General features: G+C 42.4%; 2 protein-coding genes and 1 long non-coding RNA gene across 3 annotated transcripts; all 3 read left to right on the plus strand.

Moving 5' to 3' along the window:
• The first annotated feature begins 1,572 nt into the window (after window positions 1-1,572).
• On the plus strand, window positions 1,573-7,007 carry LOC143319028 (B-cell receptor CD22-like). The gene is made up of 9 exons (XM_076727586.1): window positions 1,573-1,627; window positions 2,722-3,078; window positions 3,219-3,464; window positions 3,625-3,981; window positions 4,333-4,539; window positions 5,443-5,700; window positions 5,955-6,215; window positions 6,494-6,754; window positions 6,916-7,007. Exons 1-9 carry the CDS (start codon window positions 1,573-1,575, stop codon window positions 7,005-7,007), a joined length of 2,094 nt encoding a protein of 697 aa, XP_076583701.1.
• Window positions 7,008-10,571: 3,564 nt separating this feature from the next.
• On the plus strand, window positions 10,572-15,869 carry LOC143319030 (B-cell receptor CD22-like). Its single transcript, XM_076727587.1, has 9 exons — window positions 10,572-10,626; window positions 11,721-12,077; window positions 12,218-12,463; window positions 12,624-12,980; window positions 13,333-13,539; window positions 14,430-14,687; window positions 14,945-15,205; window positions 15,484-15,744; window positions 15,841-15,869. Exons 1-9 carry the CDS (start codon window positions 10,572-10,574, stop codon window positions 15,867-15,869), a joined length of 2,031 nt encoding a protein of 676 aa, XP_076583702.1.
• Window positions 15,870-15,919: 50 nt separating this feature from the next.
• On the plus strand, window positions 15,920-17,730 carry LOC143320048 (uncharacterized). The gene is made up of 3 exons (XR_013077116.1): window positions 15,920-15,996; window positions 16,092-16,149; window positions 17,336-17,730. It is a non-coding gene; the product is annotated as an uncharacterized LOC143320048 (long non-coding RNA).
• The last annotated feature ends 2,469 nt before the right edge of the window (window positions 17,731-20,199 follow it).

Raw genomic sequence — 20,199 nt, forward strand, 5'->3', positions numbered from 1 at the left:
TGACTATACCTTGAAGTTTGGGTTTCCCAAGTGTATACACCACGACCAGGGAGGCGAATTCGAAAAAAACAGTTATTTACCCAACTGAAAAAGCACTTTGGTGTGCCAGGCTCTCGCACAACCACCCTGAAGGTAATGGTCAAGGTGAACGTTTCAATAGGACACTCCTCCAAATGCTGAAAACACTCACAGAAAACAGCAGTCAAGCTGGAAAGAGTCATTGAACAAGCTCATCTTTTCATACAACTGCACAAGAAGTGAGGTCACTGGCTTGTCCCCATTCTACCTCCTGTTCGGGAAGGCCCCAAGACTGCCAATCCACCTGCTTTTTGGTTGCAACCAGAGACTGGAACTCCTGATCACCGAGAGTATATGAGGAGGTGGAAACGTGGGATGCAGGAGGCCTATGAGATAACAAGGGAGAATGCCAGGAAGTCTACTGAGAGAGGCAAAAGAAACCATGATCATAAAGTCAGGAGCTCTGTGCTAGAAGAAGGGGACCGTGTCCTGGTTAGAAACATGACCCCCAGGGGTGGAACAGGAAAACTTTGCAGTCACTGGGAGGAATGCACCCACAACGTTGTTCACCAGGTAAACAAGGATGCCCAAATTAATCAAGTAGTGCCTGAACATGGAAAAGGAGAATTTTGCATCGTAATCTGTAAAAGTATTGCGTCATTCACAGGGAGTGAGAAGAAAACACTGTGAGGAGGCATGGCTGCCGAGACCTTAACGGAGAGCTGAGCCGGTGTGAGGGACTGGAGGTTTCGTCTGAAGGGGACCCTTTGCCGCGGAGCATGAGGATGCTCTGGTAAGGATACAGAGAATTGAATAAAGAAGTGGTCTGTAAGGGGTGACAGTTAGCTTAGCTGAGCAGCAGTTTCGAATCGCAATTGAGAGTATTGCCCGCTTTGTGTATGGGAGCGGTGGAGAGCTGTTTGAGGTTGAATGAGGACAGCATTGAAAGGAAGTTGACTGCATGGGGTTTGGTAAGATGGATATTCATGTGACCCATGACAATCAGTGGGGTGCCATCTTCAGGAATGGCTGAGAGGAGCATGTCCAGTTCAGCTATAAAGTTCCACAGTAGGCCAGGTGTTTCGTTTTCATTCCAGTATATTAATAGCTCTGGAGGAAGTAAGAAAAATGACAGCCAAAACACTGCCCTTCAAAATAAAAGCTTGCGCTTCCTTGCCTCGTTCATAATATAGCGCAACAACATCACACTATTACACCCACACATAAAAAAGGTCTCTCTTTAAATGGTTTTCATTGTGTTTGAAAAAATCCAGAGTTGCAGAAACAACAAAGTTACTTCTGCGTTTAAAGTGAAATCTTCTGTCTCCTAATGCATGTCAATGATGTAAAGAGGAAGGAAGTTTGGGGTGTTTTTAATAACTTGGCTTCTGTCTGCTGCTCTCAGATTTTATCAGACAATCTTCTTGCACATTAGAGAAATGCCTTCTTGATCTGACTGGACTTGCTCTACTACTACTACTACTACTACTACCTGCAGTACTATCTTCACCTGCAGGCACGTTTCAGTCACACAGAGACATGAGAGGAGCAGCTATGAGTTTAACTGCAGCAGCTGGTGGGTTCCTGGTTCTTCTCCTCACTGGAACAGGTACAGTATATCTACCTTTATGTTGTAGACTATTTACACTTCAGGCATTTACAGTCAGAAGAACTCAAAGTGAGTTTAAGAGGAAACATTGAATTCAGTCATTCTCAGATCACTGTTTTCCCAGATTTGACCTGTAAAGTGATGTATGTTGCCTTCGTTAAACCCTTGACTGTAACATCAAATGTTGGATATTTAAGGCGCACTCAGTCCCCCTTCCTGTGTGTGTAAATGCCCGTATCTGGACTGTCAGCCCACAGCAGTTTGTGGATTTCCACATAAAATCTCTCAGTATCATTTTCCCCCACTGAGGCTGTAAATTTCAGTGTTGGGGTTGCGGGGGAGAGAAATAAATTATCGGACGCATTCTTGAATGATTCATCCCCACAGATGCACAAAACGCCTTTGCTAATGAGGAAGTCACATTTTGGGGAGGAGGGGGGAGTCTGACGAGGCAGATGCAAATTAGTGGGAACCATTCTGCTCTCTCATCTCCCTCACACAGTGGACTGTAGCCAGGCATATTACTGCTTCTATGTAATTAAGTTTCTGGCTACATCTCTATTAATCTGAATTGTGAGTAAAACAGAGCTAAAGCATCACACAACCAGTCACAATTTTCCAAAGCCTTTAAGCCATCAACTGATTTGCTGATTGATTTCTAATCCAGAAAACCACCTCTAAAAGTTCAGATGCCCCCACACGTAAAACTTCCGTCCTGTGTCCTTGAAATGATGTTTGTCCGCTAAAATTTTTTGTTTTTGCCAAAGGAAACAAAGTTGCCTGTATTTCATTGTGTGCCAACCTTTATGGGATTGTAGGAAACTTTTTGTACTTCTTGCGGTTAATTTACAGTCCCAACATCATCAATCAGTGCCCTAAATTCACTGGAGAACACAAGTTTAGAGGAAGCATTCAGTGCAGAAAAGTTAACAATTTTATTTTATATAGCAATGTTGACCATGATAGTACAAATGTCAAAATATCAAGGAAATATAGTCTAGATCACCTTTCCTCAAGCACCTTGACACATTCAAGTCTGTCTGCTGATGTTGTTATGAGTGTGACTGTAGTTTCTGATGTGCTCTGTGTTACAGTGGTACAGGGTCAGAGGGGCTGGGGAGTGACTTATGGCTCTACTAAGATCTGTGCCTTAAAAGGATCGACAGTGGAAATACGCTGCACATACACATACCCATCCAGCAGAAACAGACTTTATACTGAAGTTCAAAACAAATTCTGGTTTACTAAACTCAATGGAGCTGAACCTGTGGATCTGAGAACAGACTCACAGTATTCAGGTCGTGTGGAGTACAGGTGTAATAACAGTGACTGCACTCTGAGAATCACAGACCTGAGAGAGAGCGACTCAGCTGAGTACAAGTTCAGCTTCACAACAAACCAACGACATGGAAGCTACACTGGTTCACCTGGAGTCACTTTGACTGTAACAGGTACGTCTTCATTTGTATGTTGATTCATTCCAAATGTTCAGCATCTAGAAAACAATAATATAAATGTGTCTGAATTTGCATGTGTGTATGTTGACAGTTTTGTCTGAATTAACATTCCTGTTTCTTCCTCATGGATCCAGATCTCCAGGTGAAGGAACACAGTTTATATTCTCGCCGGATTGAGTGTCACAGTGTTTGTGATCTACCTGGTCGTTCTTCCTACATCTGGTACAGATATGGAGAGAAAATTCAGGGAAAAACATCTTATTATTATCAGAATGATTATGATTATTATTATTATTATTATTATTCAAGCTCCCATAAGCCTGCAGACAGTTATTCCTGTGCTCTCAGTGGACATGAGGATTTCCCCTCTCCTTCAGTGTGTGAGTTCACTCCACAGTCTTCCACAAACATGATGCTGTTTGGAACTTTTTATCTGATGTTCTGTACCATGACTTGATGTATCTTTTACATGGGCGACCCCATCTACTGCAGTAAAACCAATAGCTTTCATAAAGATAATTGAAAAAATGTCATTTTCAGGTGTCCGTGGTCAAACCTGCAACAAAGTGACGTACACTCACAGAAACATCTGTGCATTCAAAGGCTCATCAGTGGACATTTCCTGCACGTACAGCAGTCACAGTGATGATGTCACATCAAAGTTCTGGTTCAGTCCTGATCGTAGTCGTCAGTGGCAGAATACCTCACAGCCTGAGGACCTCAGAAAAGACTCCCAGTATGCAGGTCGTGTTCAGGTCCTTGAAACAGAGGGAGGACGCTCCACTCTGAGAATCACTGACCTGACAGAGAGCGATTCAGCTCAGTATCACTTCAAATTCAGAGCAGGAAGCTTTGAATGGAGGAGTAGTTTACCTGGAACAACTCTGACTGTTAAAGGTACTGATGCACTCAAACTAGTATTCACAGCAGCACAGTTTGATAAAAAAAAACTTCTTGCACCACTTTCTTATCAGGTTAGCTAATGTAGCAGAATTTAATGTAATGTTCAAATATATGTGGCATGCAAAAGTTTGGGCACCCCTGGCTAAATTTTTTTTTACAGTGTGTAGCTAAGCGAGTAAACGATGACCTGATTTCCAAACAGCATTAAGTTAAAGAGAACACATGTATTTAGTATTTCAAGTGAGACTACTTTTTATATCCATCTTTCCAGTGTTGAAATAACAGGCCACTCTCTGTGTTACTGACAGATGATTTTTACATGACCTTTCTGTTCCTCATTCACAGATCCAGATTTAAGTGTGCAAGTGATCTGGTCTTCTACTGGTCCACAGCTGATTTGCCAGAGCAGCTGTATTACTGACCGTTCTTCCTTCGTTTGGTACAAGAATGAAACAAAAATTTGGGAAGAAACATCTCCTTCTTACAGAGGATACGTTGATCCTGCAGACACTTATTCCTGTGCTTACAAGAGTTACGAGTCTCCTCCAGTGTGTGAGTTTACTCCACTATGTCATGAACAAACATCCACTGGCGAAAACTTTAAAGCTGCCATAATCAATATTTTATAGAAACAATGGATCACGTGACTAGATGTATGTGATATGCCAGTGTGCAGCTGTCTATCTGCTGGATGTGGAAATAGGTGCTAGCCAGTTTACCAAATCAACTTCATATGGTGATAATAGAAGTCTTGTGTGAACAGCTTGTTTCTGCTGCCACCGAATGGCAAAAATGAATAATAAAAAGGAAATTTGTTATTGTAGGTTTAACCAGATGAGCATTTTAGGATAAAATCAGAGAGAAAGTTCAACATATTACACGATGTATCACTCCAGCCTCCACACTACTAAAACATCACATTACTTTAACATTACTTAGCTGCTACAGAATCATCCATTATCAACATAACATCTAGTTTGGTAAGCAAATGAGATCCTCTCAGGCAGTCACATTGGTCCTCCAAAACTATCAAACAGCTCTGCAGAACTATTTGACACAGCAGAACAGTGAAGCATCCATAAACGTCTGATTACCATTTTTACCATGAGTCTTATAATTGACCATAATCCATACATGCAATTGCTCAATTAGTAATTTGTAATTGAGTGCTGAAAGTATGGTGAGGTACAGTAAAAGCAAACATTAAAGGTATCCTGTGGAGTGTTACTGAGCTGTGTTTTTACCAGCGCTTGTTTTGTTCATACCTTGCATGTGCATAAGGATGCAGGTGCATGTGGACTTCATGATTCACACTGTGCTGTTGATCTAACGCTTATTCCACTGAAATGTCAGCAAAGGCAGTGAAGTGACCTTTTAAAAATTGTTTGATTTGATTGTTTGAAATCAGAGAGTAAAACGCTCACTGAATAATGTGTGTTATATTATTTCCTTCAGATGCTCCCACGGTTCCCCAGGTGTCAATGAGTCCCCGTGGTGACATTATGAAGGACAGCTCAGTGTCTCTGACCTGTAGCAGTGATGCTAACCCAGCAGCTAAATACACCTGGTACAAGAAGAACCAAACACTGCGAAGCAGAGAACAAAAGCTTGTCTTGAACTCTGTCCAGCCCTCTGACTCTGGAGAATATTACTGTACAGTTGAAAATGAACTGGGGAAGATGACATCTAAATATGTCTTTGTTAATGTGAAATGTGAGTAAAAACAACTTATTCAAAAGCAACACATAGCCCAAATCAGTCAGATTTGCTATGTCGGGTGAACAAAGGAGGGGTTTTGGAGATTATGTCTACTTTCTCTGTGGCTGCAGTTCACTGAGCAGAACTTTTGGCATTTATATTCACAGTGCTGTTCAAACACACACATTCATCACAAGTCCCCCTCCAAAGTTTCAGATGCTGCAACACACCTCAGTTCATAAAAATCATTGTTAACATATCTCTTCCAGATGGTCCAAAGAGCTCCAATGTGTCAGTGAGTCCCTCTGGTGAGATAGTGGAGGGCAGTTCAGTGAATCTGACCTGTAGCAGTGATGCTAACCCAGCAGCTACTTATACCTGGTACAAGGGGAACCAAATACTGCTTCAGGGACCACAAGGCACTTATACTTTCACCTCCATCAGCTCTATGGACAGTGGGATCTACTTCTGCAAGTCTGAAAATCAGTACAGCCAGATGAACTCTCCATCTCTCTCTGTAGAGGTCCAGTGTAAGTACAAAACAGAATTTAGACACTGATCTGATGATTGCAGACTTGCCTTCAACAGTCTGACTAGCTGCAGACTAAAAGGTCAGCTGTTTAAAGTTTGCAGCTGCCTCTTTCACACCTAGCAGTGGTTAATGGATTTGAATAGTGAACATCTGTCACATTGGATAGAAAGTCAAAATGCTTGTAGAAACTTCTCACACTGTCAGAATGTTTTCCACTTTGGCACCACACTCAGAGAACCTAAAATCACACAAATGAGTTTATGTATTTTTCACCAGATCCTCCAAAGCTTCCCTCTGTATCAGTGAGTCCCTCTGGTGAGATCATGGAGGGCAGTTCAGTGAATCTTACCTGTAGCAGTGATGCTAACCCAGCAGCTAATTATACTTGGTACAAGGAGAATGAAGACTCACCAAAAGCATCAGGACAGAACTTCACCATCACTGACTTCAGAGCTGAACACAGTGGGAATTATTACTGTGAAGCTCAGAATGAAAGAGGACGTCACAACTCCACCTTGTATCTGTTTGCTGTGGCGGGTAAGTCATGCTCATTAACCTGCACACACACACACACCAGTTCACTGCACCACACCCAATTCACATTTTAAATAACGCATAACTGGTGCAAAGACACCTGACAAAGTGATTTATCAGTCTAATCCCACTAGTGAGCTATATGTGTCTATCTGTATTTCCAGGGAAGTCATCACCGATAATGAATATCATCAGGTTGACTCTGGTGGTCTTGATGGTGATTCCTATTCTACTCGTGAGTCTGTGGATGAGGTAAAACAATCAGAGTCACCGCTCTTTCATTTTCTTCTTCCAGCTTCCTTTGAGCATGTTCCATTTAGTTTTTGTGTTTGTTGCACTCAATCCAGGAAGAAGAAAACTCAGAGCTCCACCACTGAACCTCACGAACGCGTAGAGATGATAGAGGTACGAGAGAGAGGCCCCGCTGACAAAACTTCTCCTGTATCACAGCTATAAATAAGTGGCTTGTAAATTCCAGCAAAGTAAAGATGTGAAGTGAAATCATGTTTAAAATACAACTTTTTGAGTAGAACCCAGTAATGCATTTGGTAATAACACAGTTTCAGCAAATCATTCTCTTTTATACGTGATTGAATAGATGTTTAATATATAATTATAAAACGGATAGGTGAAATCCAACAATCTGATTGGCTGTTAACTGTGATATAATGAGCGTATACCACAGCTACTATTCTAAAAAGCCTTATCACAGCATATCACTCCGCTTCAGGGAAGCAACAAAGTTTCCATGACCACAACCAACTGTTACAGTACGCAGCAAAAAAGTAGCCTGTTTTGATGTCTATTTTTTTAAGGCGTTAACAACATTCAAACATGTTCACGGTCAGTCACAGGATCAGCACCTTGACAGCGACTATGACACTTAGGGCTCTATAGGGTGATCTGTCACTGTCTGATTGAACAGCCTCATGGAAATGATATTTTACAATTCTTCACTTTTTTAACGAAATTCGTTAAGGCAAATAATTTGGTGCTTTTAAAGTCATGATATTCAGATGCCACTGCTGCGTCTCCAGGTGCCTGCCGCGATGTCCCATATAGTCGGCTTAATAAAGTCAGTGATCACTCAAAGCTAAAACTATTTAAAAAAAAAAAAAAACTCTCATTCGTTGAGGTTTTGGGTGGATTCTTCCGGACCACTCACTCATAATAGTTAACCGTGGGGGGGCCTCGCATGTTTACGTTACGGGGCTGATCGTCAGAGAAGCAACAACGGATCCATGACAACAAGCTATCAAAAAGTTGCTGCGGTCTTTTGACAACGTTAACAAATAAAGGTGGGACTATTTTTTTCACAGCGGGGCTATTTTATTAGATAATATGTATTTCTGTTTAATTAAAAACTACATGAAAATTATTGTGTATTCCTCTTTCATATTGCCATTATTGGTAACCGTTTTAGCAATACGCTAAGGTTTGTTTGTTTGTTTTTTTGTTTGTTTTTTAAGAACGCCCCTTAGCTGAGGTATAACGACCGCATATCACGTCCTGCCGTGATGTATTGCTTAATTATCTGCAGCTTTTCATGAATGAGGTCCATTGAGCCTCATTTTCTCATCTTTCCTCATCAGGTAGACCCTTGCGATGAGTATGAGAACATCTCAGAGCAGCAGGCAGACACGGCGTGACGTCCGGTGGGGTCAGAGCCTCCTGCATCGAACAAAATGGGCCGACTTCAGTTTCATCGTCTCTGTTACACACAGTTACGGCCGTACACCAGTTTTGTGTGAATTTCTTCAGATGCAGTTGAACCAGAGGCAGGACTCAGTAGATTGATATTGAAGTGTCGCGGTGGAGAGCGAGGCTGTGGAGGAGGGGGCGGAAGTGGATGCATTTACCTTCAGCTCCAAACGTTTTCATGTTCAGTGTTCAGCAGCAGGTAGGAGTCAGCAGCACAGGCAGTCAGCAACAGCAACAGTCAGTTTAGGAGAATGTGGCATTGCTGACTGAACCGAATCATGTGGAGTTGGAAAACATGATTCATTGATTAGATCAGCTGATGGTAAGGTGGTGTGTGACTTACTGTCTTAAAAGTTACTGCTTAATCTATGCAAGCTTATTTTTCCCCTTTAGAGTGAGTTATATTACAGAAATTGAAATTGAGGATGAAAGTTGTTATGCAAAATGTACATTTGAAATTCTACATAATAAATACCTTTTGAAAAATCCTGGTCAGTTTCTGAGTTTGCACCTGTCCTTACTGACAAACTAGCACGATATTTAATGACTATACCTTGAGGTTTGGGTTTCCCAAGCGTATACACCACGACCAGGGAGGCGAATTTAAAAAAAAAACAACAGTTATTTGCCCAACTGAAAAAGCACTTTGGTGTGCCAGGCTCTCGGACAACCACCCTGAAGGTAATGGTCAAGGTGAACGTTTCAGTAGGACACTCCTCCAAATGCTGAAAACACTCACAGAAAACAGCAGTCAAGCTGGAAAGAGTCATTGAACAAGCTCATCTTTTCATACAACTGCACAAGAAGTGAGGTCACTGGCTTGTCCCCATTCTACCTCCTGTTCGGGAAGGCCCCAAGACTGCCAATCCACCTGCTTTTTTGGTTGCAACCAGAGACTGGAACTCCTGATCACCGAGAGTATATGAGGAAGTGGAAGCGTGGGATGCAGGAGGCCTATGAGATAACAAGGGAGAATGCCAGGAAGTCTACTGAGAGAGGCAAAAGAAACCATGATCATAAAGTCAGGAGCTCTGTGCTAGAAGAAGGGGACCGTGTCCTGGTTAGAAACATGACCCCCAGGGGTGGAACAGGAAAACTTTGCAGTCACTGGGAGGAATGCACCCACAACGTTGTTCACCAGGTAAACAAGGATGCCCCAATTAATCAAGTAGTGCCTGAACATGGAAAAGGAGAATTTTGCATCGTAATCTGTAAAAGTATTGCGTCATTCACAGGGAGTGAGAAGAAAACACTGTGAGGAGGCATGGCTGCCGAGACCTTAACGGAGAGCTGAGCCGGTGTGAGGGACTGGAGGTTTCGTCTGAAGGGGACCCTTTGCCGCGGAGCATGAGGATGCTCTGGTAAGGATACAGAGAATTGAATAAAGAAGTGGTCTGTAAGGGGTGACAGTTAGCTTAGCTGAGCAGCAGTTTCGAATCGCAATTGAGAGTATTGCCCGCTTTGTGTATGGGAGCGGTGGAGAGCTGTTTGAGGTTGAATGAGGACAGCATTGAAAGGAAGTTGACTGCATGGGGTTTGGTAAGATGGATATTCATGTGACCCATGACAATCAGTGGGGTGCCATCTTCAGGAATGGCTGAGAGGAGCATGTCCAGTTCAGCTATAAAGTTCCACAGTAGGCCAGGTGTTTCGTTTTCATTCCAGTATATTAATAGCTCTGGAGGAAGTAAGAAAAATGACAGCCAAAACACTGCCCTTCAAAATAAAAGCTTGCGCTTCCTTGCCTCATTCATAATATAGCGCAACAACATCACACTATTACACCCACACATAAAAAAGGTCTCTCTTTAAATGGTTTTCATTGTGTTCGAAGAAATCCGGAGTTGCAGAAACAACAAAGTTACTTCTGTGTTTTAAGTGAAATCTTCTGTCTCCTAATGCATGTCAATGACGTAAAGAGGAAGGAAGTTTGGGGTGTTTTTAACGACTTGGCTTCTGTCTGCTGCTCTCAGATTTTATCAGACAATCTTCTTGCACATCAGAGAAATGCCTTCTTGATCTGACTGGACTTGCTCTACTAATACTACTACTACTACCTGCAGTACTATCTTCACCTGCAGGCACGTTTCAGTCACACAGAGACATGAGAGGAGCAGCTATGAGTTTAACTGCAGCAGCTGGTGGGTTCCTGGTTCTTCTCCTCACTGGAACAGGTACAGTATATCTACCTTTATGTTGTAGACTATTTACACTTCAGGCATTTACAGTCAGAAGAACTCAAAGTGAGTTTAAGAGGAAACATTGAATTCAGTCATTCTCAGATCACTGTTTTCCCAGATTTGACCTGTAAAGTGATGTATGTTGCCTTCGTAAAACCCTTGACTGTAACATCAAATGTTGGATATTTAAGGTGCACTCAGTCCCCCTTCCTGTGTGTGTAAATGCCCGTATCTGGACTGTCAGCCCACAGCAGTTTGTGGATTTCCACATAAAATCTCTCAGTATCATTTTCCCCCACTGAGGCTGTAAATTTCAGTGTTGGGGTTGCGGGGGAGAGAAATAAATTATCGGACGCATTCTTGAATGATTCATCCCCACAGATGCACAAAACGCCTTTGCTAATGAGGAAGTCACATTTTGGGGAGGAGGGGGGAGTCTGACGAGGCAGATGCAAATTAGTGGGAACCATTCTGCTCTCTCATCTCCCTCACACAGTGGACTGTAGCCAGGCATATTACTGCTTCTATGTAATTAAGTTTCTGGCTACATCTCTATTAATCTGAATTGTGAGTAAAACAGAGCTAAAGCATCACACAACCAGTCACAATTTTCCAAAGCCTTTAAGCCATCAACTGATTTGCTGATTGATTTCTAATCCAGAAAACCACCTCTAAAAGTTCAGATGCCCCCACACGTAAAACTTCCGTCCTGTGTCCTTGAAATGATGTTTGTCCGCTAAAATTTTTTGTTTTTGCCAAAGGAAACAAAGTTGCCTGTATTTCATTGTGTGCCAACCTTTATGGGATTGTAGGAAACTTTTTGTACTTCTTGCGGTTAATTTACAGTCCCAACATCATCAATCAGTGCCCTAAATTCACTGGAGAACACAAGTTTAGAGGAAGCATTCAGTGCAGAAAAGTTAACAATTTTATTTTATATAGCAATGTTGACCATGATAGTACAAATGTCAAAATATCAAGGAAATATAGTCTAGATCACCTTTCCTCAAGCACCTTGACACATTCAAGTCTGTCTGCTGATGTTGTTATGAGTGTGACTGTAGTTTCTGATGTGCTCTGTGTTACAGTGGTACAGGGTCAGAGGGGCTGGGGAGTGACTTATGGCTCTACTAAGATCTGTGCCTTAAAAGGATCGACAGTGGAAATACGCTGCACATACACATACCCATCCAGCAGAAACAGACTTTATACTGAAGTTCAAAACAAATTCTGGTTTACTAAACTCAATGGAGCTGAACCTGTGGATCTGAGAACAGACTCACAGTATTCAGGTCGTGTGGAGTACAGGTGTAATAACAATGACTGCACTCTGAGAATCACAGACCTGAGAGAGAGCGACTCAGCTGAGTACAAGTTCAGCTTCACAACAAACCAACGACATGGAAGCTACACTGGTTCACCTGGAGTCACTTTGACTGTAACAGGTACGTCTTCATTTGTATGTTGATTCATTCCAAATGTTCAGCATCTAGAAAACAATAATATAAATGTGTCTGAATTTGCATGTGTGTATGTTGACAGTTTTGTCTGAATTAACATTCCTGTTTCTTCCTCATGGATCCAGATCTCCAGGTGAAGGAACACAGTTTATATTCTCGCCGGATTGAGTGTCACAGTGTTTGTGATCTACCTGGTCGTTCTTCCTACATCTGGTACAGATATGGAGAGAAAATTCAGGGAAAAACATCTTATTATTATCAGAATGATTATGATTATTATTATTATTATTATTATTCAAGCTCCCATAAGCCTGCAGACAGTTATTCCTGTGCTCTCAGTGGACATGAGGATTTCCCCTCTCCTTCAGTGTGTGAGTTCACTCCACAGTCTTCCACAAACATGATGCTGTTTGGAACTTTTTATCTGATGTTCTGTACCATGACTTGATGTATCTTTTACATGGGCGACCCCATCTACTGCAGTATAACCTATAGCTTTCATAATGATAATTGAAAAAATGTCATTTTCAGGTGTCCGTGATGAAACCTGCTACAAAGTGACGTACACTCACAGAAACATCTGTGCATTCAAAGGCTCATCAGTGGACATTTCCTGCACGTACAGCAGTCACAGTGATGATGTCACATCAAAGTTCTGGTTCAGTCCTGATCGTAGTCATCAGTGGCAGAATACCTCACAGCCTGAGGACCTCAGAAAAGACTCCCAGTATGCAGGTCGTGTTCAGGTCCTTGAAACAGAGGGAGGACGCTCCACTCTGAGAATCACTGACCTGACAGAGAGCGATTCAGCTCAGTATCACTTCAAATTCAGAGCAGGAAGCTTTGAATGGAGGAGTAGTTTACCTGGAACAACTCTGACTGTTAAAGGTACTGATGCACTCAAACTAGTATTCACAGCAGCACAGTTTGATAAAAAAAAACTTCTTGCACCACTTTCTTATCAGGTTAGCTAATGTAGCAGAATTTAATGTAATGTTCAAATATATGTGGCATGCAAAAGTTTGGGCACCCCTGGCTAAATTTTTTTTTACAGTGTGTAGCTAAGCGAGTAAACGATGACCTGATTTCCAAACAGCATAAAGTTAAAGAGAACACATGTATTTAGTTTTTCAAGTGAGATTACTTTTTTATATCCATCTTTCCAGTGTTGAAATAACAGGCCACTCTGTGTGTTACTGACAGATGATTTTTACATGACCTTTCTGTTCCTCATTCACAGATCCAGATTTAAGTGTGCAAGTGATCTGGTCTTCTACTGGTCCAAAGCTGATTTGCCAGAGCAGCTGTATTACTGACCGTTCTTCCTTCGTTTGGTACAAGAACGAAACAAAAATTCAGGAAGAAACATCTCCTTCTTACAGAGGATACGTTGATCCTGCAGACACTTATTCCTGTGCTTACAAGAGTTACAAGTCTCCTCCAGTGTGTGAGTTTACTCCACTATGTCATGAACAAACATCCACTGGCGAAAACTTTAAAGCTGCCATAATCAATATTTTATAGAAACAATGGTTCACATGACTAGTTGTATGTGATATGCCAGTGTGCAGCTGTCTATCTGCTGGATGTGGAAATAGGTGCTAGCCAGTTTACCAAATCAACTTCATATGGTGATAATAGCAGTCTTGTGTGAACAGCTTGTTTCTGCTGCCACCAAATGGCAAAAATGAATAATAAAAAGGAAATTTGTTATTGTAGGTTTAACCAGAAAAGCATTTTAGGATAAAATCAGAGAGAAAGTTCAACATATTACATGATGTATCACCTCAGCCTCCACACTACTAAAACATCACATTACTTTAACATTACTTAGCTGCTACAGAATCATCCTTTATCAACATAACATCTAGTTTGGTAAGCAAATGAGATCCTCTCAGGCAGTCACATTGGTCCTCCAAAACTATCAAACAGCTCTGCAGAACTATTTGACACAGCAGAACAGTGAAGCATCCATAAACGTCTGGTTACCATTTTTACCATGAGTCTTATAATTGACCATAATCCATACATGCAATTGCTCAATTAGTAATTTGTAATTGCGTGCTGAAAGTATGGTGAGGTACAGTAAAAGCAAACATTAAAGGTATCCTGTGGAGTTTTACTGAGCTGTGTTTTTACCAGCGCTTGTTTTGTTCATACCTTGCATGTGCATAAGGATGCAGGTGCATGTGGACATGATTCACACTGTGCTGTTGATCTAACGCTTATTCCACTGAAATGTCAGCAAAGGCAGTGAAGTGACTTTTTAAAAATTGTTTGAATTTGACAGAGAGTAAAACGCTCACTGAATAATGTGTGTTATATTATTTCCTTCAGATGCTCCGCCAGTTCCCCAGGTGTCGATGAGTCCCCATGGTGACACTATGAAGGACAGCTCAGTGTCTCTGACCTGTAGCAGTGATGCTAACCCAGCAGCTAAATACACCTGGTACAAGAAGAACCAAACACTGCGAAGCAGAGAACAAAAGCTTGTCTTGAACTCTGTCCAGCCCTCTGACTCTGGAGAATATTACTGTACAGCTGAAAATGAACTGGGGAAGATGACATCTAAATATGTCTTTGTTAATGTGAAATGTGAGTAAAAACAACTTATTCAAAAGCAACACATAGCCCAAATCAGTCAGATTTGCTATGTCGGGTGAACAAAGGAGGGGTTTTGGAGATTATGTCTACTTTCTCTGTGGCTGCAGTTCACTGAGCAGCTCCACTTTTGGTATTTATATTCACAGTGCTGTTCAAACACACACATTCATCACAAGTCCCCCTCCAAAGTTTCAGATGCTGCAACACACCTCAGTTCATAAAAATCATTGTTAACATATCTCTTCCAGATGGTCCAAAGAGCTCCAATGTGTCAGTGAGTCCCTCTGGTGAGATAGTGGAGGGCAGTTCAATGAATCTGACCTGTAGCAGTGATGCTAACCCAGCAGCTACTTATACCTGGTACAAGGGGAACCAAACACTGCTTCAGGGACCAGAGGGCACTTATACTTTCACCTCCATCAGCTCTATGGACAGTGGGATCTACTTCTGCAAGTCTGAAAATCAGTACAGCCAGATGAACTCTCCGTCTCTCTCTATAGAGGTCCAGTGTAAGTACAAAACAGAATTTAGACACTGATCTGATGATTGCAGACTTGCCTTCAACAGTCTGACTAGCTGCAGACTAAAAGGTCAGCTGTTTAAAGTTTGCAGCTGCCTCTTTCACACCTAGCAGTGGTCAATGGATTTGAATAGTGAACATCTGTCACATTGGATAGAAAGTCAAAATGCTTGTAGAAACTTCTCACACTGTCAGAATGTTTTCCACTTTGACACCACACTCAGAGAACCTAAAATCACACAAATGAGTTCATGTATTTTTCACCAGATCCTCCAAAGCCTCCCTCTGTATCAGTGAGTCCCTCTGGTGAGATCGTGGAGGGCAGTTCAGTGAATCTTACCTGTAGCAGTGATGCTAACCCAGCAGCTAATTATACTTGGTACAAGGAGAATGAAGACTCACCAAAAGCATCAGGACAGAACTTCACCATCACTGACTTCAGAGCTGAACACAGTGGGAATTATTACTGTGAAGCTCAGAACAAAATAGGACGTCACAACTCCACCTTGTATCTGTTTGTTGTGGCGGGTAAGTCATGCTCATTAACCTGCACACACACACACACCAGTTCACTGCACCACACCCGATTCACATTTTAAATAACAACGCATAACTGGTGCAAAGACACCCGACAAAGTGATTTATCAGTCTAATCCCACTAGTGAGCTATATGTGTCTATCTGTATTTCCAGGGAAGTCATCACCGATAATGAATATCATCAGGTTGACTCTGGTGGTCTTGATGGTGATTCCTATTCTTCTCGTGAGTCTGTGGATGAGGTAAAACAATCAGAGTCACCGCTCTTTCATTTTCTTCTTCCAGCTTCCTTTGAGCATGTTCCATTTAGTTTTTGTGTTTGTTGCACTCAATCCAGGAAGAAGAAAACTCAGAGCTCCACCGCTGAACCTCACGAACGCGTAGAGATGATAGAGGTACGAGAGAGAGGCCCCGCTGACAAAACTTCTCCTGTATCACAGCTATAAATAAGTGGCTTGTAAATTCCAGCAAAGTAAAGATGTGAAGTGAAATCATGTTTAAAATACAACTTTTTGAGTAGAACCCAGTAATGCATTTGGTAATAACACAGTTTCAGCAAATCATTCTCTTTTATACGTGATTGAATAGATGTTTAATATATAATTATAAAACGGATAGGTGAAATCCAACAATCTGATTGGCTGTTAACTGTGATATAATGAGCGTATACCACAGCTACTATTCTAAAAAGCCTTATCACAGCATATCACTCCGCTTCAGGGAAGCAACAAAGTTTCCATGACCACAACCAACTGTTACAGTACGCAGCAAAAAAGTAGCCTGTTTTGATGTCTATTTTTTTAAGGCGTTAACAACATTCAAACATGTTCACGGTCAGTCACAGGATCAGCACCTTGACAGCGACTATGACACTTAGGGCTCTATAGGGTGATCTGTCACTGTCTGATTGAACAGCCTCATGGAAATGATATTTTACAATTCTTCACTTTTTTAACGAAATTCGTTAAGGCAAATAATTTGGTGCTTTTAAAGTCATGATATTCAGATGCCACTGCTGCGTCTCCAGGTGCCTGCCGCGATGTCCCATATAGTCGGCTTAATAAAGTCAGTGATCACTCAAAGCTAAAACTATTTTAAAAAAAAAACAACTCTCATTCGTTGAGGTTTTGGGTGGATTCTTCCGGACCACTCACTCATAATAGTTAACCGTGGGGGGGCCTCGCATGTTTACGTTACGGGGCTGATCGTCAGAGAAGCAACAACGGATCCATGACAACAAGCTATCAAAAAGTTGCTGCGGTCTTTTGACAACGTTAACAAATAAAAGTGGGACTATTTTTTTCACAGCGGGGCTATTTTATTAGATAATATGTATTTCTGTTTAATTAAAAACTACATGAAAATTATTGTGTATTCCTCTTTCATATTGCCATTATTGGTAACCGTTTTAGCAATACGCTAAGGTTTGTTTGTTTGTTTTTTTGTTTGTTTTTTAAGAACGCCCCTTAGCTGAGGTATAACGACCGCATATCACGTCCTGCCGTGATGTATTGCTTAATTATCTGCAGCTTTTCATGAATGAGGTCCATTGAGCCTCATTTTCTCATCTTTCCTCATCAGGTAGACCCGTGTGATGAGTATGAGAACATCTCAGAGCAGCAGGCAGACACGGCGTGACGTCCGGTGGGGTCAGAGCCTCCTGCATCGAACAAAACGGGCTGACTTCAGTTTCATCGTCTCTGTTACACACAGTTACGGCCGTACACCAGTTTTGTGTGAATTTCTTCAGATGCAGTTGAACCAGAGGCAGGACTCAGTAGATTGATATTGAAGTGTCGCGGTGGAGAGCGAGGCTGTGGAGGAGGGGGCGGAAGTGGATGCATTTACCTTCAGCTCCAAACGTTTTCATGTTCAGTGTTCAGCAGCAGGTAGGAGTCAGCAGCACAGGCAGTCAGCAACAGCAACAGTCAGTTTAGGAGAATGTGGCATTGCTGACTGAACCGAATCATGTGGAGTTGGAAAACATGATTCGTTGATTAGATCAGCTGATGGTAAGGTGGTGTGTGACTTACTGTCTTATAAGTTACTGCTTAATCTATGCAAGCTTATTTTTCCCCTTTAGAGTGAGTTATATTACAGAAATTGAAATTGAGGATGAAAGTTGTTATGCAAAATGTACATTTGAAATTCTACATAATAAATAACTTTTGAAAAATCCTGGTCAGTTTCTGAGTTTGCACCTGTCCTTACTGACAAACTAGCACGATATTTAATGACTATACCTTGAGGTTTGGGTTTCCCAAGCGTATACACCACGACCAGGGAGGCGAATTTAAAAAAAAAACAACAGTTATTTGCCCAACTGAAAAAGCACTTTGGTGTGCCAGGCTCTCGGACAACCACCCTGAAGGTAATGGTCAAGGTGAACGTTTCAGTAGGACACTCCTCCAAATGCTGAAAACACTCACAGAAAACAGCAGTCAAGCTGGAAAGAGTCATTGAACAAGCTCATCTTTTCATACAACTGCACAAGAAGTGAGGTCACTGGCTTGTCCCCATTCTACCTCCTGTTCGGGAAGGCCCCAAGACTGCCAATCCACCTGCTTTTTTGGTTGCAGCCGGAGACTGGAACTCCTGATCACCGAGAGTATATGAGGAAGTGGAAGCGTGGGATGCAGGAGGCCTATGAGATAACAAGGGAGAATGCCAGGAAGTCTACTGAGAGAGGCAAAAGAAACCATGATCATAAAGTCAGGAGCTCTGTGCTAGAAGAAGGGGACCGTGTCCTGGTTAGAAACATGACCCCCAGGGGTGGAACAGGAAAACTTTGCAGTCACTGGGAGGAATGCACCCACAACGTTGTTCACCAGGTAAACAAGGATGCCCAAATTAATCAAGTAGTGCCTGAACATGGAAAAGGAGAATTTTGCATCGTAATCTGTAAAAGTATTGCGTCATTCACAGGGAGTGAGAAGAAAACACTGTGAGGAGGCATGGCTGCCGAGACCTTAACGGAGAGTTGAGCCAGTGTGAGGGACTGGAGGTTTCGTCTGAAGGGGACCCTTTGCCGCGGAGCATGAGGATGCTCTGGTAAGGATACAGAGAATTGAATAAAGAAGTGGTCTGTAAGGGGTGACAGTTAGCTTAGCTGAGCAGCAGTTTCGAATCGCAATTGAGAGTATTGCCCGCTTTGTGTATGGGAGCGGTGGAGAGCTGTTTGAGGTTGAATGAGGACAGCATTGAAAGGAAGTTGACTGCATGGGGTTTGGTAAGATGGATATTCATGTGACCCATGACAATCAGTGGGGTGCCATCTTCAGGAATGGCTGAGAGGAGCATGTCCAGTTCAGCTATAAAGTTCCACAGTAGGCCAGGTGGGAGATAGACCAACAATATATACAGCTTAATGTGAGCAGTAACCATGATTGCATGATATTCAAAGGAGGAGTTATTGCTTAGGGGAGTGAGCTTGGTGAATTTCCAGGTTTTGGAAATGAGTGCGCCCGTGCCACCTCCACGTCCATCAGGACAATGTGTCTGGGAGAAAGTAGAGTAAGCTGAAAGCACAGCTGGTGTTGCGACAGGTTGAGTCTGGGAACTTTAATTTTGTATTATCAGATAGGCCTTTTTCAAGATATCAACGAAGAGAAAACAAATTACTCACGGACACCGTCTTGTTGTCAGTCGGGTCCAGTCAGTCTGGAATCCGGTCCGGGGTTTGGCTGCTGGGTGTTTGGTATGGAAAGTTGACCGGCTTGTGACAACAGCGGAGAGACTCGATGGCAAATTAAACTGATCCGCGGGAGTCGGAATGGAGATACCGTATGAACCGCAGCGAGTAAACGGACATGAAAAGACGGATTTTTTTTCTACCGTACTTTCTGTCTGCCTTATGAGCGTGCTGCTCCGACGCTTCCTCCGCAATCTCTCTCTCCGAACCCCCTCAGGGGATGCGGATGTAGGAGTAAAAACTGCCTTGAGCAGGGAGCGAATCAGGTGAGTGAATGTCTGCATCCGGGGTGTAAACAGGCGATGACAGACGTTTCTTCCAGGGGTGTGCGCGCTGGTGTGATGTGACTGGTATGGTGCAACTTCTACGAGTTGTCACAGTGTGGCTGTGTTTTCTGGACGGATCCAGGTTTTCGGTCAGGGCTAGAACCTGAATTTGATGTAGCTTTACAAGTGCTTGGATAAATTTTGTATTGTTAACAGCAGATTGGCAGTTCCATGGGCCAAAGGAAAAAGCAGAGGGAATAGCTGAGGTTTTTCTGAGTGAGCCAATGCGTTTTCTTTTTTGCATGCCCTGGATGACCGGGATATATTGGTAAGACATGGTGTGTGTGCGCAGGAAGGCAGCGGGAGTAGAGTAAGAGTAGTGGAGGTTACCTGTGTCCTCGCTCAGTGACTCGCGCAAGTAGACTCCCAAGTCTTTACCCAAAAGGGTCTTCACACAAAAGGGCTGACGCACAAAGGCTGATGTTTCC

The sequence above is a fragment of the Chaetodon auriga genome, chromosome 4, assembly GCF_051107435.1.
Source record: "Chaetodon auriga isolate fChaAug3 chromosome 4, fChaAug3.hap1, whole genome shotgun sequence".
Classification (NCBI taxonomy): domain Eukaryota; kingdom Metazoa; phylum Chordata; class Actinopteri; order Chaetodontiformes; family Chaetodontidae; genus Chaetodon; species Chaetodon auriga.

Bases quoted from the DNA above. Each gene is read 5' to 3' on its own strand.
- LOC143319028 (XM_076727586.1), top strand. From the start codon at position 1,573: ATGAGTTTAACTGCAGCAGCTGGTGGGTTCCTGGTTCTTCTCCTCACT. The intron at 3,982-4,332 runs GTACTGATGCAC...CCTCATTCACAG, and splicing joins AACAACTCTGACTGTTAAAG to ATCCAGATTTAAGTGTGCAA. The intron at 6,755-6,915 runs GTAAGTCATGCT...CTGTATTTCCAG, and splicing joins GTATCTGTTTGCTGTGGCGG to GGAAGTCATCACCGATAATG.
- LOC143319030 (XM_076727587.1), top strand. From the start codon at position 10,572: ATGAGTTTAACTGCAGCAGCTGGTGGGTTCCTGGTTCTTCTCCTCACT. The intron at 10,627-11,720 runs GTACAGTATATC...TCTGTGTTACAG, and splicing joins TCTTCTCCTCACTGGAACAG to TGGTACAGGGTCAGAGGGGC. The intron at 12,981-13,332 runs GTACTGATGCAC...CCTCATTCACAG, and splicing joins AACAACTCTGACTGTTAAAG to ATCCAGATTTAAGTGTGCAA.